This window comes from Myotis myotis, unplaced genomic scaffold (assembly GCF_014108235.1).
Source record: "Myotis myotis isolate mMyoMyo1 unplaced genomic scaffold, mMyoMyo1.p scaffold_m19_p_8, whole genome shotgun sequence".
Classification (NCBI taxonomy): domain Eukaryota; kingdom Metazoa; phylum Chordata; class Mammalia; order Chiroptera; family Vespertilionidae; genus Myotis; species Myotis myotis.
Window position 1 is genome coordinate 15833656 of NW_023416390.1, and position 15235 is coordinate 15848890.

The 15235-nt window shown below is 39.4% G+C and overlaps 1 protein-coding gene across 8 annotated transcripts in view; it reads right to left on the bottom strand.

The window, feature by feature from the left end:
* Window positions 1-15235, bottom strand: part of KANSL1L (KAT8 regulatory NSL complex subunit 1 like) — a 108242-nt gene that overhangs the window by 15649 nt on the left and 77358 nt on the right. For 7 of the 8 annotated variants that reach the window (XM_036319071.1, XM_036319068.1, XM_036319069.1 and 4 more), the window contains exons 7-8: window positions 11720-11882; window positions 8732-8839 (exon numbers count right to left, since the gene is read on the bottom strand). In XM_036319071.1, the coding sequence (XP_036174964.1) occupies window positions 8732-8839; window positions 11720-11882 (271 nt within the window). The remainder of the gene's footprint in view (window positions 1-8731; window positions 8840-11719; window positions 11883-15235) is intronic. The other variant, XM_036319070.1, reaches the window with a different exon arrangement.

Genomic DNA, 15235 nt, shown 5'->3' on the forward strand with positions numbered 1-15235 from the left:
GGCTCCATGACAAGTCACATGTTTGTTTCCATTTTAAAATTTTGTTACTCGATATAGGCTAAAAGCATTTCAATCACCTGGGACCTTGTTAGAAATACAGAATCTCAGACCCCATTCTAGAATTACTGAATCAGAATCTACATTCTATCAATATCCCCAAGTAATCTTCACATTAAAGTTTGAGAAGCAATGATTTGAGTACTTTCCTTCCTCTAAGTTCCAGTTAAGTAAAGCATCACTATCTTACTGCCGTTCCTCTTGCCTTTTTCCCATCACCCTTAACCTTTCTTCCTCTAGGCAGAGTTATACACTCCTTCTTTTTGGAATATTTTTAGATGTGCCTATCATCTCAATTATTTGTGTCTGCTTTCCCCTATCACATTATAATTTGATTTCCTGATTCACCTTTGATTCTTCAGCACTTAACAGTCTACCTGGCACAGAGTAGGTACTCAATAAATGAATTCTAGTTTTACTTAATTCTCTAGAAATCACTAACAGTAAAAGAAAAATTGATGACTAGCTACTTAAGACACTTACATACAGTGGGGCCTTGACTTACGAGTTTAATTCCTTCCGAGACCGAGCTCTTTAAGGAGCTCGTTAACTCAAATTACTCTATCAACTCAATGCAAACAGCTGGTATCTCAAAAAACTCATTAGTCGGGACACTCGTAAATCAAGGCCCCACTGTAGGATGAAACCCAATTACTGCTTAACTATTTGGGTTGGGAGTGGTAGGGGAGGAGAGATTGGAATACAAAGATTCCTTCACTGATTTTCCTAATACAGCATTCAACTCAAATGTCCTATTCTTAGCTCTTAATTTCCAATTATTAACATGTCATTACATTATTGAGACATTAATTCTGTGCCTAACACATTTACACTGCCCGACTTTGTAAAAGTTAGGTAAAAGAGCAACATTAGAATAAGTCATCTCATCTCACCTAATAGCATATAATTTTATTTTTGTATATTTCCTTTCAATAATTCCATATTTCAAATGTAATAATTTTTATTTGGATAGATGTGTAATTACATTTTTTATCTGATAACTCACTCTTCATTGTTATTTTTCCAGATGGTAGCCTAACATTCCTCTGATTAGAGACAATATAATTTAATTATTCTCTGGCTGTTAGAGCTTGTTGTCATGATGTTATTTCTATTATGGACATTCTTAAAATAATCATTTCATGCATGCATTTTTCCTATTTTTAAAAAAGTTTAGTCTTAGGATTAATTCTAAGGAATAGAATTATATCATGAAAAACAAAAAACAAACAGAACATAACCTGTATTTCCCATTATTTTTTTATTCTTTTGTTCCTAAGCATAGACCAGCCGTGGGCAAACTACGGCCCACGGGCTGGATCCTGCCCATTTGAAATGAATAAAACTAAAAAAAAAAAAACACCGTACCCTTTTATGTAATGATGTTTACTTTGAATTTACATTAGTTCACACAAACACTCCATCCATGCTTTTGTTCCGGCCCTCCTGTCCAGTTTAAGAACCCATTGTGGCCCTCGAGTCAAAAAGTTTGCCCACCCCTGGCATAGACCATTGTTCCTTGTCCCTAGTGCTTTCATTGTTTTTTCTTTAACCTTTACTGTACAAAATTTTCCAAAAAAAAGGAAAATAGGATAATGAACTATCATTCAGCATCAACAAATTATAAATTAGTAACCGATCTTGTTTCAACTCTCCCCACCATTTTTTGCTAAGAGTATTTTAAAGCAAATCCCTGACATATGTACACATATGTCAACTTCAATATCTCATAAAGTGTGTGTATTTATGTAATAACATGCATTATTACATATAACAAAATTAACAATTCATTAATAGCCAACATCCAATCCATGTTCAAATTTCTCTGTCTCAAGAATTGTGCTTGTGTTGGGTGGGTGTGTGTGGGTATAGAGCTGAGTTCAAATCAGGATCCAAAAAGGCCCACATGCTGCATTTGCATGATAAAAAGTAACATTTTTACATGGTTATAACTGTACCATACTTAGAAGTAAAACATTTTTGTCCTTTTACATCACTTAACATTCTTTGATAAATGTTTCCACCCATATATAAACTTAAGATATTTTTGAAAGCTGTATATTCCACTATGTTAACCATATCCCTATTATGCTCTTCAAGTTGTTTCCAATTTTTTTATTAACAAAATATATTAAGTATTTCATATTTAGGATTAGACTAGGTTCTTGTAAATGGATTTATTGGATCAGAATACAGAGTTAACATTTAGTATTTTATTGTGAGCAAGTATACCAATAGGTTCTTTTCCCCCCTCCATGGTCTTATTTAAAAAATACATACTTTAAAGGTCTTTTAATATAATGCACAATACTTCCCAATAGGTTGTGTCAATTCTTAATAATACCTCAAATATATGAGAGTCCTATTTTACCTACATTCTTACAATAATTGATGTTTATACTGTTTAAATTTATTAATGTAACCAGACAAAGTAGTCTGGCACATAAGCAGTCACTGAATACACCTAATGTTTCTAACTCATAAGACAGTTTTTAACATTTAAGTCTTTAATTCACTTGGAATGTATTTTAATGTTTATCCATCTTAAATTTGTTTTAATATGCTGTGTACGGCAGAGATCTCATTTTATCTTTTCCCAAAAGTCATTATTTAATGCAACTAATTATAGAAGAAACTGAGTTGCTTAAAGCATGAGCTCTGAGCCAGACTGCTTGGATTTGAATCCTGGCTCTACCACTACTCACCTGTGATCTGGGTAAAGTTAGACATGGAGAAAAATAACGCTTGCTTGCCAGGAGCCAGTCCATCCTTGCTGTTTCAAGGGACCTGGCATATATGGCATACTGTTCTTAATATGTTTGCTCACCTTCTTGGCACTATGTGTTTTAACCAAGGTCACCTCTCTGAGAAAGGTTGTTTCCCCAGGTAGGGATTTTCCCCTGAAGTTAGGGAGGGAATAAAACCCCTTAACTAAGTGCCAGGCAGGTAATTAATCACTTTAACTATGAACAATCATGCTTAAGCTACATAATCTTTACTCCCTGGAATGGAGATAAGAAACGCCCTAACCTTTGGAATAGAGATTGATAGGATTGGAATCAACTGGTATAAATACAGATGTGCCGGAGTCCAACCCCAGCAGGTCCAGGGGTCCCCAAAGGTGTGGATGGAGTCGGCGAAGAAGGAATGACACGGAGACGGAGTTCAGTTGATCAGCAGCCTAGCCAGGATCTCCAGCCAAGTTCTGGTCTGGATCTCCAGAGAGGTTCTGCTTAGGATCTCCAGCCAGGTTCTGTGTCCATGTTCTCTTGCTAGGTTCTCCAGCCAGGTTCTGTAGCCATGTTCCCTTGCTAGGTTCTCCAGCCAGGTTCAGTCATCAGGTTCTAGTCAGGTTCTCTTGCCAATTTCTGTAGTCAGGTTCAATCCAGGATCTTTTGCCATGTTCTCTCCAGCGAAGTTCTTCTGTCTCTAGAGAACGTTCTGTGTAGGTTCTGTGCCTAGGTTCTGTCTCTCTTGGTTCCGTATTCTAAGTTCTGTGTTCTAAGTTCTGTGACTTGCTGTCTTGTTACAACTGTATTTATACCAGTTGATTCAATCCTATCAATCTCTATTACAAAGGTTAGGGCATTTCTTATCTCCATTCCAGGGAGTAAAGATTATGTAGCTTAAGCATGATTGTTCACAGTTAAAGTGATTAATTACCCGCCTGGCACTTAGTTAAGAGGTTTTATTCCCTCCCTAACTTCAGGGGAAAATCCCTACCTGGGGAAACAACCTTTCTCAGAGACCTTGGTTAAAACACATAGTGCCAAGAAGGTGAGCAAACATATTAAGAACAGTATGCCATATATGCCAGGTCCCTTGAAACAGCAAGCATGGACCGGCTCCCGGCAAATTCCCCCTTTTTTATTTTTTAAAAGCAGGCATTAAAAAAAAAAAAAAACCCAAATGCTCTCTTGTATCCATTTTAAGAGTAGGATTGGCGCTTTCCGCTATTACCTGAGTCCTGATCTATCACCCCAGGGAGAGCTTTCCAATCCTGCACTTTCCCAGGGTGGAAAGGCTGCAGTGGGGTTAAGGATAAGGCTCCTTGGGCCTACCTCCTCCCATGCCTTTACATTTACCTTTCCTTCCTCAGAAAAGCATGGACATACTTCTTGTATAAAACGTTCTGTCTGACTGGGAGTAACCTTAATTCCTCTGCTAGCAAGCATATGTGTTAAAAGATCAATACAGAGTCTTATTTCTTTAGACCCAGTATGGCACATCTTCTTAATCTAAAGATCAATACAGAGTCTTCTTTCTTTGGACTCAGTATGGCACATCTTCTCAATCTAAGTTCTGTACTATCCACCTTCTTACCCTACTTATCCTCTATAGAGGGGTCTGTAGCACCCTGGTGGAGTCCTATCCGTCCCGAGTGTGGGGGTTCTCAATGGGGGGGGGGGCTTCCTAGGGGAATCCTTTTCCAGGGGTTCCCAAAGGTGTAGACGGAGTCAGTGAAGACTATCCACCCTCTTCCTACAGTGGAGTCCTATCCGTCCCGAGTGCGGGGCGCTTGCCTAGGGGAATGGGGGGCTTACCTAAGGGTCCCTGTTCGGGCGCCAGATGCCGGAGTCCAACCCCAGCAGGTCCAGGGGTCCCCAAAGGTGTGGATGGAGTCGGCGAAGAAGGAATGACACGGAGACGGAGTTCAGTTGATCAGCAGCCTAGCCAGGATCTCCAGCCAGGATCTCCAGCCAAGTTCTGGTCTGGATCTCCAGAGAGGTTCTGCTTAGGATCTCCAGCCAGGTTCTGTGTCCATGTTCTCTCGCTAGGTTCTCCAGCCAGGTTCTGTAGCCATGTTCCCTTGCTAGGTTCTCCAGCCAGGTTCAGTCATCAGGTTCTAGTCAGGTTCTCTTGCCAATTTCTGTAGTCAGGTTCAATCCAGGATCTTTTGCCATGTTCTCTCCAGCGAAGTTCTTCTGTCTCTAGAGAACGTTCTGTGTAGGTTCTGTGCCTAGGTTCTGTCTCTCTTGGTTCCGTATTCTAAGTTCTGTGTTCTAAGTTCTGTGACTTGCTGTCTTGTTACAACTGTATTTATACCAGTTGATTCAATCCTATCAATCTCTATTACAAAGGTTAGGGCATTTCTTATCTCCATTCCAGGGAGTAAAGATTATGTAGCTTAAGCATGATTGTTCACAGTTAAAGTGATTAATTACCCGCCTGGCACTTAGTTAAGAGGTTTTATTCCCTCCCTAACTTCAGGGGAAAATCCCTACCTGGGGAAACAACCTTTCTCAGAGACCTTGGTTAAAACACATAGTGCCAAGAAGGTGAGCAAACATATTAAGAACAGTATGCCATATATGCCAGGTCCCTTGAAACAGCAAGCATGGACCGGCTCCCGGCACAGATGTAACAAGATAACAGGGAACAGAAACTAGACACAGAACCTAGACACAGAACATAGACACAGAACCTACACAGAACCTATACAGAACCTGGACACAGAACCTACACAGAACCTAGAGACAGAAGAACTTCGCTGGAGAGAACGTGGCAAAAGATCCTGGACAAAAACTGGCCTCAGAACCTAGAGACAGAACCTAGCGAGAGAACATGGCAAAAGATCCTGGACTGAACCTGACTACAGAAATTGGCAAGAGAACCTGACTAGAACCTGGCTACTGAACCTGGCTGGATAACCTGGACAGAACCTGGCTGGAGAACCTAGCGAGGGAACATGGCTACAGAACCTGGCTGGAGAACCTGGAGAACCTGGCTGGAGAACCTAGCAAGAGAACATGGACACAGAACCTGGCTGGAGATCCTAACCAGAACTTCGCTGGAGATCCTGACCAGAACTTGGCTAGAGATCCTGGCTAGGCTGCTGATGAACTGAATGCTGCCTCCATGTCATTCCTTCTTCGCCGACTCCGTCCACACCTTTGGGGACCCCTGGACCTGCTGGGGTTGGATCCAGCACTTGCTTTACAGGGTTGTACAGATTAAAGCAAACAAATATAAAGCCCTCCAACCAGTACTAACATATAAAAAAATCCCTCCTCAGAATTGCTTATTGTTATTATTTATTGACTAAGCCATCCTTTTCACACTGATAGGAAATACCATCATATTGTATAATAAACCTTTGGTCTGTCTCTAGGCCTTTTATATAATTTCCTTGTTCTGGTTTCCATTAGCACCACAATATTTTAATCATTATAGATTTACTAAAGGCCCGGTGTACAAAAATTTGTGCACTTGGGCGGAGGGGGGGTCCCTCAGCCCGGCCTGTGCCCTCTCGCAGTCTGGGACCTCTTGGAGGATGACCACCTGCTGGCGTAGGCCTGCTTACCCGGGGATTGGGCCTAAGCTGGCAATCAGACATCCCTCTGGCAGCCCAGCAGCCCTTGAGGGATGTCCACTTGCCAGCGGGGAGCAGACCTAAGCCACAGTCGGACATCCTTAGTGCTGCTGAGGAGGCAGGAGAGGCTCCCACCACCACCGCTGTACTGGCAGCCATCAGCCTGGCTTGTGGCTGAGCAGAGCTCCCCCATGTGGGAGCACACTGACCACCAGAGGGCAGCTCCTGCATTGAGCATCTGCCCCCTGGTGGTCAGTGTGTGTCATAGTGACCAGTCATTCCCAGTCTTTCTGCTGTTAGGGTCAGTTTGCCTATTACCCTTTTACTATATAGGATAGAGGCCTGGTGCACAGGTGGGGGCCAGCTGGTTTGCCCTGAAGGGTGTCCCGGATCAGGGTGGGGGGTCCCGCTTAGGTGCCTAGCCAGCCTGGGTGAGGGGCTGATGGCTGTTTGCAGCTGGTCACACCCCCTTCAGGGTGGGGGTCCCCACTGGGGTGCCTGGCCAGCCTGGATGAGGGGCTGAGGGCTATTTTTAGGCTGGCCACACCCCCTTTAGGGCGGGGGTGTCCCCTCTGGGGTGCCTGGCCAGTCTGGGTGAGGGGCTGAGGGCCGTTTTCACACTGGCCTGCGACTGAAGCTCCCAGCCTCTCCTTGTTTTCTTTTTTCTATTCTGGGATTTACCTTCTATAATTGAAACTCTGTTGCCTTCACTGGCGCTCCCAGCTCTGAGGCCCGGGCTGGCTGAAAGCAGGTATCTGGGGTTTGTTTGGCTTCTATAATTGAAACTTTGTTGCTTTTGGAGCTGTTGCTTTTGGAGCTTAGAGCCGGGCCACGGCAGGCAGGGAACCTTGGCTTCCTCCATCACTGGAGCAAGCAAGCCTCCTGTTCGCTTCAGCTGCGTGGCTGCCAGCCGCCATCTTTGTTGGCAGTTAATTTGCATATCTCATTGATTAGCCAATGGGAAGCGTAGTGGAGGCACGGTTAATTACCCTTTTTGTCTTTTATTAGATAGGATAATACATTTTGTTATCTAACACCTCCTTATTAATCTTTTAAAATTTTTACTGGCTATTCAGTATTTTCTCTCTGAGATAAACTTCAGAAAAACTTTCAAAAGAAGAATACCTCTGTAATTCTGTTTAGAACTACATATAAATTGATTTTGGGGAAAATGGCATCTTAAGTTAAAACTGTCTTGACAGGAATGGAGTATTTCTTTTCATAATAGGCACGTACTCATGTTCCTCAGTAAACTCTTGGTTTCTTCAGGAGGTCCTTGTTAAGTTTAATCCTAGAAGTGTTATATTTTGATTGTCAGTGTGTCTAGGATAAAATTCCTTTACATAGCCTGACTCATTATTACTGGTATTTGTAAAAGCTACCAGGTTTTAGAAATTGATTTTAAAATCTACTACCTTCAAAACTTCAATTCCAACAGGCATTCAGTTGGTTCTTGAGTTTTTGAAGTAGATGGTTATTTCCCATGGAAATAAACTTCTTTAGAAGTAAAACATTTTATATGACTTTTTGATATTGAGATTTTAGCTCTGCAGATAGTAAAAATGTACTGATTTTTTTTCTGATTACTTGCAAGCATAGACAACGTTTCCACCCCCATTCAGAGTACTTACAACATTTCATTCTAATTTTTCAAGTTTTATAATTTTAGTTATTTAAAATTTTTGAACCAGCTAGAATTTATTCTGATACATGGGGTGAAATGACTGTGCAAAGTTTTTCCCAAAAGACTAACAATACTCTTCAATGAATAGGTCTCCATTTTCTCTTCTCATATAGTAAAGTATGAGCTGTTATTTGGCTTCATGGATCTACTTCCCTAAATGTAAGCCAAATAGAATCTAAACTATTACAGGTTTCTGCCATATTTCCATATGTGGTTGTGCCAGACTTTCTCAATCCTTTTCCAGCAATTCCTTTTCTATTTCCTTATTTATTTTTCCCAATGGGCTTCACAGTTATTTGGTTAAGTTAAACAATTTGTATTAGAACTCCAAGTTACACTGCATTAAACATTTAAACCAACAGGGAGAACTGATATGATATCCTTATTAATCTTACTATCCAGGAATGCTATTTATCCATATTTATTTAAATTCCCTTTAATATTTATCAATAATATTTCATAATTTTCTTTCAATAAGTACCACATTTCTTGTTAGGATTACTCCCATGTATTTTCTTGTGTGTATGTGTGTGTCTAATTTGTGAAAAGTTAATATTAAAAATTAAGAATTTACATTTATTCCTTTGTTAAATTTTATTTCCACTGAAAGCAAAAGTAATAAGCATATGAAAGATATAAAAGATATATAGAAAGTACAAGATTTGTAAGTAACATACCAGGGGATGGAGATATGATACAGTCTCCTACAAATTTATTTTCAGCAAGATCTCCTTTTATTTCAGTCGCTTTCAACAATGTTTCAAAGTGAAAATGAAGAGGCACATCTGGAAAAATAACGTTTTTAAAAAAACTATCTTTAGTGAACATCAATCATACAGGTTCAGTAAAATTGCTTCCTTTCTATGATTAGCACAAAGCCTTAGAAAAATAAGCAAAGGTTTAAAAAGTCACAACTTTCTCAAGTAGCAGAATACTCTTTCAAAACAAATTAGTAGTATTTTGGAATTACTGGTTATATGTCTTAAACAAATGCTAATGATGAACAACTAAAATAGGACATAAAAGGAACAAAATTATAAATATTCACAGATGAGAACAAATGTATCTGAAAGTCTTTAATAAAACACAGCCAAGAGAGAAACTAAGATGGCGGCATAGATAAACACGGGGAAACTGCTGCCTCCCACAACAATTGAAATACGTCAAAAACACAAAACGGACATCATCCAGAACTACAGGAAGGCTGGCTGAGTGTAAATTCTACAACTAGAAGGAAAGAAAAGCACACTGAGAGCCAGAGGAGCTGCGGAAGTAAAGTGCAGAGGTAGGGGGCTCACGCGCCCGGAAAAGGGCTGGCACCTGAGGGCGCGGCTGTCATTTTGAACCCGGAGGGAGTCACAAGCTCCCGACGGCTCTGAACTCCGGTTCCGGGAAGTCTCTGGGGACCCAGGACTCATACGGGGAGAAACTGGACTGTTTGGCAGCGGGCGAACTTGAGGGCGGCTTTCCCTCAGAGGTGCTTGCAGCCGTTACCGGGACACTGAGACTCGCAACTCCTTAGGGCAGGGCTGAGGCTCCGCCATAGCTGCTTGCTCCGCCCTTTGATTCCTTGAGACCCCGCCCCACCCAGGCTGCAGCAGAGGCTTTTGCATATGAATGTCCCGGCCCTTTGTAACCTGTAAATACCTAACTGCAGCCTGGCCAGACAGACCCAGAACTTCCAAGAGAAGGCCCAAGACCCCAAAGCGGCTTGCAGTGCTTCACAGCTGAGCCTCATCAGGGCCAAAAAAGGAAGGGGAATCTGCAGTTCTCTTCGTAGTTCCTGCTGTGTAACCTCAGGCAGAGGCTAAATTAGCACCTCCTTAGATCCAAGAGCCACTGTACCCAGTGGTCAGAGGGGGACCATCCAGATCACAACTCCTCAGATCCATAAGGGACACACTCAGGGCGCAGACTCAGTGAGCACCAAAGCCCCACTGAAGCAAGTCTTGCCCCAGAAGGGTGTCTCCAACACAGAAGTTCTCCCACTGCAGACACAGCTGATTCTCACTGCCAATTGGCCTGGAGGTCAATTCCTCCCAGTGATCCTACAACAACCAAGGCATAGCTACCTCAGGTAACTGGGGAGGCTGAGCCACTGGGCCCTACAGGACACCTAGCACACAAAGCCACTCTATCAACACAGGGAAGCAGCCAAAATGTGGAGACAAAGAAACAGGTCACAAATGGCAGAAATGGAGGAAAGCAAACGACTGGATATAGAGTTCAAGACCACGTTTATAAGGTTTTTCAAGAATTTTATGGAAACCACCAATAAATTTAATGAGTCCCTCAATAAGTATAGTGAGACCCTGGAGGACATGAAAAAGGACCAACTAGAAATTAAGCATACACTGACTGAAATAAAGAATAATTTACAGAGATCCAACAGCAGACAAGAGGATCCCAAGAATCAAGTCAAAGATTTGAAATACAAAGAAACAAAAAATACCCAACCGAAAAAGAAAAAAGAAAAGAGATTCCAAAAATATGAAGATAGTGTAAGGAGCCTCTGGGACAACTTCAAGAGTACCAACATCAGAATTATAGGGGTACCAGAAGAAGAGAGAGGGCAAGATATTGAAAACCTATTTGAAGAAATAATGACAGAAAACTTCCCCTACCTGGTGAAAGAAATAGACTTACAAGTCCAGGAAGCGCAGAGAACCCCAAACAAAAGGAATCCAAAGAGGACCACACCAAGACACATCATAATTAAAATGCCAAGAGCAAAAGACAAAAAGAATCTTAAAGGCAGCAAGAAAAAGAAACACAGTTACCTACAAGGGAGTACCCATACGACTGTCAGCTGATTTCTCAACAGAAACCATGCAGGCCAGAAGAGAGTGGCAAGAAATATTCAAAGTGATGAATAGCATGAACCTGCAACCAAGATTACTTTATCCAGCAAAGCTATCATTCAGAATAGAAGGTCAGATAAAGAGCTTCACAGATAAGAAAAAGCTAAAGGAGTTCATCACCACCAAACCAGCATTATATGAAATGCTGAAAGGTATTCTTTAAGAAGAGGAAGAAGAAAAAGGAACTCTTACCATTTGCCACAGCATGGATGGAACTGGAGAGCGGATAAATACCACATGATCTCACTCATTTGTGGAATATAATGAACAACATAAACTGATGAACAAGGACTGATCCAGAGACGGAGAGGCATTGATTGGACTGTCGGGCTTTGGAGGGAGGGTAGGGGAGGGTGGGGGTAAGGGGGAAAGATCAACCAAAGGACTTACATGCAGGCATATAGGCCTAACCAATGGACAGGGACAACGGGGGGGGGGGGGGGGGGTAGAGGGTAACATGGGGACAAGGACACATATGTAATATCTTAATCAATAAAAAATATATTAAAAAAAAAAAAAAAAACACAGCCAAATCTGACTGATTCTTTTTAAGATCATTCCACTCCACCCCCACAACCTTTGCATTTCATTACTTGAAGGAAAAACCATTATAAATCAGATGCAACCTTTTATGAAGAAGTCAGCTTTTACATTACTTAGTTTACTAGTATTATGAATCACAAAATGAATCTTTTACAGATTAAAACCTATTGATTCCTTTTATAGATTCATTTTATTTATAGGATTAGATTTTACCATAGAAAATATTCAGTTACTCAGAAATTTCGTTATAAAGTGGCTTACCTGATGGCAATGATAGAACAGAATGGAAAGAAGAGTCTAACTCTGATACATGTTCGCTTAATATTTCAGACTTTGAATTGTGTTCACAGCTACTCCAAGTTGAAGCTGACTGCAGGCAAGGCATTTGTGCAGTATTTAAAAATGTTTCTTTTGAAGGCAAAGTCTGCAAGGGAAAAAAAATAATTTAAAGACTTCATTTTTTTTTTCTTGAAAACTGAACCAGAGAGAACGTAACAGTTATAATTGAGTATCTGAATAACAGAGGAAGAAGTCCTGGCTTCAGTCACCATGGAGAAAGACCTTTATTTGTGTGTGGGGGGTTTTTTTTCTCCTTTTTATTGACTTTATTGGGAGAAAGACCTTTAAAATGACATAGAGTGAGAGAAATTACTTAAGGCCATGAATGTGATGAGATTTGACTAGTCCATTTTCAGTTTTTCAAAATGAAGAAAGAGCATTGTCTATGAAAAATGGGTCTTTCTTCCATCTTATAAAATCTCAGAAATGAGTTTGAGAAACTTTGGGTGAAAAGAAAATGGTTACAATCCATTTACAGGAAGAATTCTGATGGTGAGCAGGGACTATATTAAGATTAAGAACTGAGTATATGCTTCCTCCTTGCAACCTATTACAACTAATGAATGAAGCTGGAGTCTCTGCCTTAAATTCTAGTAACAGACAATATTTACACTGGAAAAACAGTGAAGTACTAAGAGTATTTTACATGTTTAAGTAAAATTTATTTAAAATAAAACACTTAAAAAGGTATGTGGGAAACATGCAATATGTTACAAGAATTTTAGTTTCTTGAGATAAAGAGTTGAGTCCAGGAATCTCAAGAAAACCATGTTACTAAATCAAAAAAGTTATGTTGCTACATTAAGAAATATAGGATGGGGCAAAAATAGGTTTATAGTTTTGAGTATACAAAATAGTTTATTCTTGTATTATTATTTATTATTATATTTTCCATATGAACAACTATAAACATACTTTTGCCCCATCCTGGACATATCTGGGTTAAATCCTGAATTTTAAAATTATTTTTATGGTTATAAAATTACTATACAACCAATGGGGGAAATCTATAAAATAAAGAAAATATTTTAAAAATTAATAAAGGTCACTTGTGTTCCTTTCCTCACTCTTGCCTATATTTTTGACAATAACATTAGGGCTCATTTTGTTTTTTCAAGTAACTGATATTTAAAATGCGTATAATAACTGAGACCCTTAGATGCTATTTTAAAACATTTTTTTATTAGGTTTGAACTTTCTTGAGTTTGAACTTCCTGGCCCACTGAAATTTTCTCTTGTGTTCCCACAGCAACTGGGCATATCCTACCATAGCAATCAGCTAGATTTCCCCTGGACCATTAGCTCCATGAAAGTGAGACTATAATATTTAATTTTGTATTCCCAGAACCCGACACCATCCCTGACCTATGGTTGAAACTTGAATGCTGACCAACTGAATTCTATCCTATTTAATTAAAAAATATTTGAAGTGAATAAAACTTCAAATGTGTGTATGTCTGAGACTATTTCATTGGAGAAAATCAGTACCTGTTAATATATGCTAAAATGTATTACATAATGACTTCTGTTTACATTCCATTTGGCCATGACTTAAATCAGATAGTCACACCTACCTGCAAGGAAGGCTAGGAAATGCAATCATTTTTCTGGGTGGTCTAGTACATTGGATACATGTGGATACATGAATAAGAATGTGAGTCATTTCCAAGTATTATTCTAATTATATAATATGTATAAACTTATGGGAACAGTTGCTGTTTCTAGCCTTACAAGATGCATTTGTACTTTTGATTAATTAAAATTATTTGCTCTTTTATGATGTAGCCCAGAAAGGTATAAGGAACATTTACTTGAAATTACAAAGAAAAAATGTGCTAACCTCTCTTTTTCCATATATGGCTAGAGCATTATAAATAAAAATTAATAAAATCTGAATATTTACCATATAATTAGTTTTCTCTTGAAATTTTTCCAAATCCAGGAAACCCATTAGCCAATTTGAAACTATCCTAAATAATTATGGAGACAAGTGAGGGGCATCTAGGAAAAGGCCTTTTTTTCCCCCTGCAGAGAAAGTGAAGCCCAGGAGGCTGAAAAGGAATAGATGGAGAAATAAGAGAAAAACCAGGAGATTCTCGCCAATAAAAATGCAAATGTCTAGAGGATGTGATCAATAATACCATATGCTGCATAAAATTCAAGTAAAATCCTGAAAAATATCCACTAAATTTTTTAACTTTAACAATGAAACATTTCATATATGCAAAAGAAAATAGGAAAGGCATTAAATAACTTTAAAAAAATGCCTATACTCACCATCCTACTTTAAGAAATAGAACAGTATCAATAACTTTGATGCCTTTTGCCTCTTACACCACCCACACAAGCCTGTAAAAGAGATTGCTACTTTCATCCTGATAAATGCGCTGTCACCCTGTTCAAAACTTCTGATATTTTGCTGGGCACATTTGCTAAGCTTCCTTGCACCTAAAAATTACTAAATTCTAGCCAGAAGACCATGAAGAGAAGTCACGTGCAGTTCAGGAAGTGATCGTTATTCTCCCCTTGCTACTTGTAACAGAGCTGTGGTGGGAGCCACTGTAACCACGTGGAGGAGGGTAATGCTCAAAACATCAAATAGGCAGGAGAGCCTGGCTCCTAGGTAACCACAGGATTAGCATGGCTGTCATGTCTAGAACATTTTCAATCTGTTACAAGACAAAGAAAGAAACTTGTATCTTGTTTATGTCACTATGTGCGGTTTTGTCAAATGCAGCTAAACCTGTATATTTCACTAATACAGTGTGCCTCCTTAATCATATTTTTCTTTCCACTTCCCGGAGTAACTGCTATCCTGAATTTTATCACTTCTTTGATTTTCTTTATAGCTTTCCTTAATAAGTCTAAGTAATCCTAGATAATTTACTACTTAAACCTATGGTTTAAAATGTATATAGACAGAATGTTAATTATATTTTCCTGCTTTATTCCTCAATATTATGTGTATTCAATTCTCATTGTTTATAAATATCTACATTGTTTCTAGTTTTTTTATTATTATGGAGAACACTAGTGTGAATATCATTATTATAGGGATGAGCAAAAGTAGGTCTACAGTTTATGTGTAAATAATACAATAATAAATAAATATTACTTGCATAAGCCTACGTTTGTCCACTCCTGTGTTTTTGTCCTGACACGTGGGTGTAAAAATTTCTTTGGAGTACACTGATAGACATGGAATTACTAAGTTATACAAATACATGAACGCACACAATCAACTTGACTAGATATATTTTTTTTTACAAAGTAGTTGTAACTGACACTACAACAGAGCAGATCTTAGTTCCCACTGCTTCAGATTTATGCCAACATAAGTCTTATTTCTGCCAATCTCAGAGCATGCAAATAGTATCTCATGGTTAAAATCTGCATTGCCGTTTACTATTCGAGTTGAGCACCCTTTCAGACCTGTAA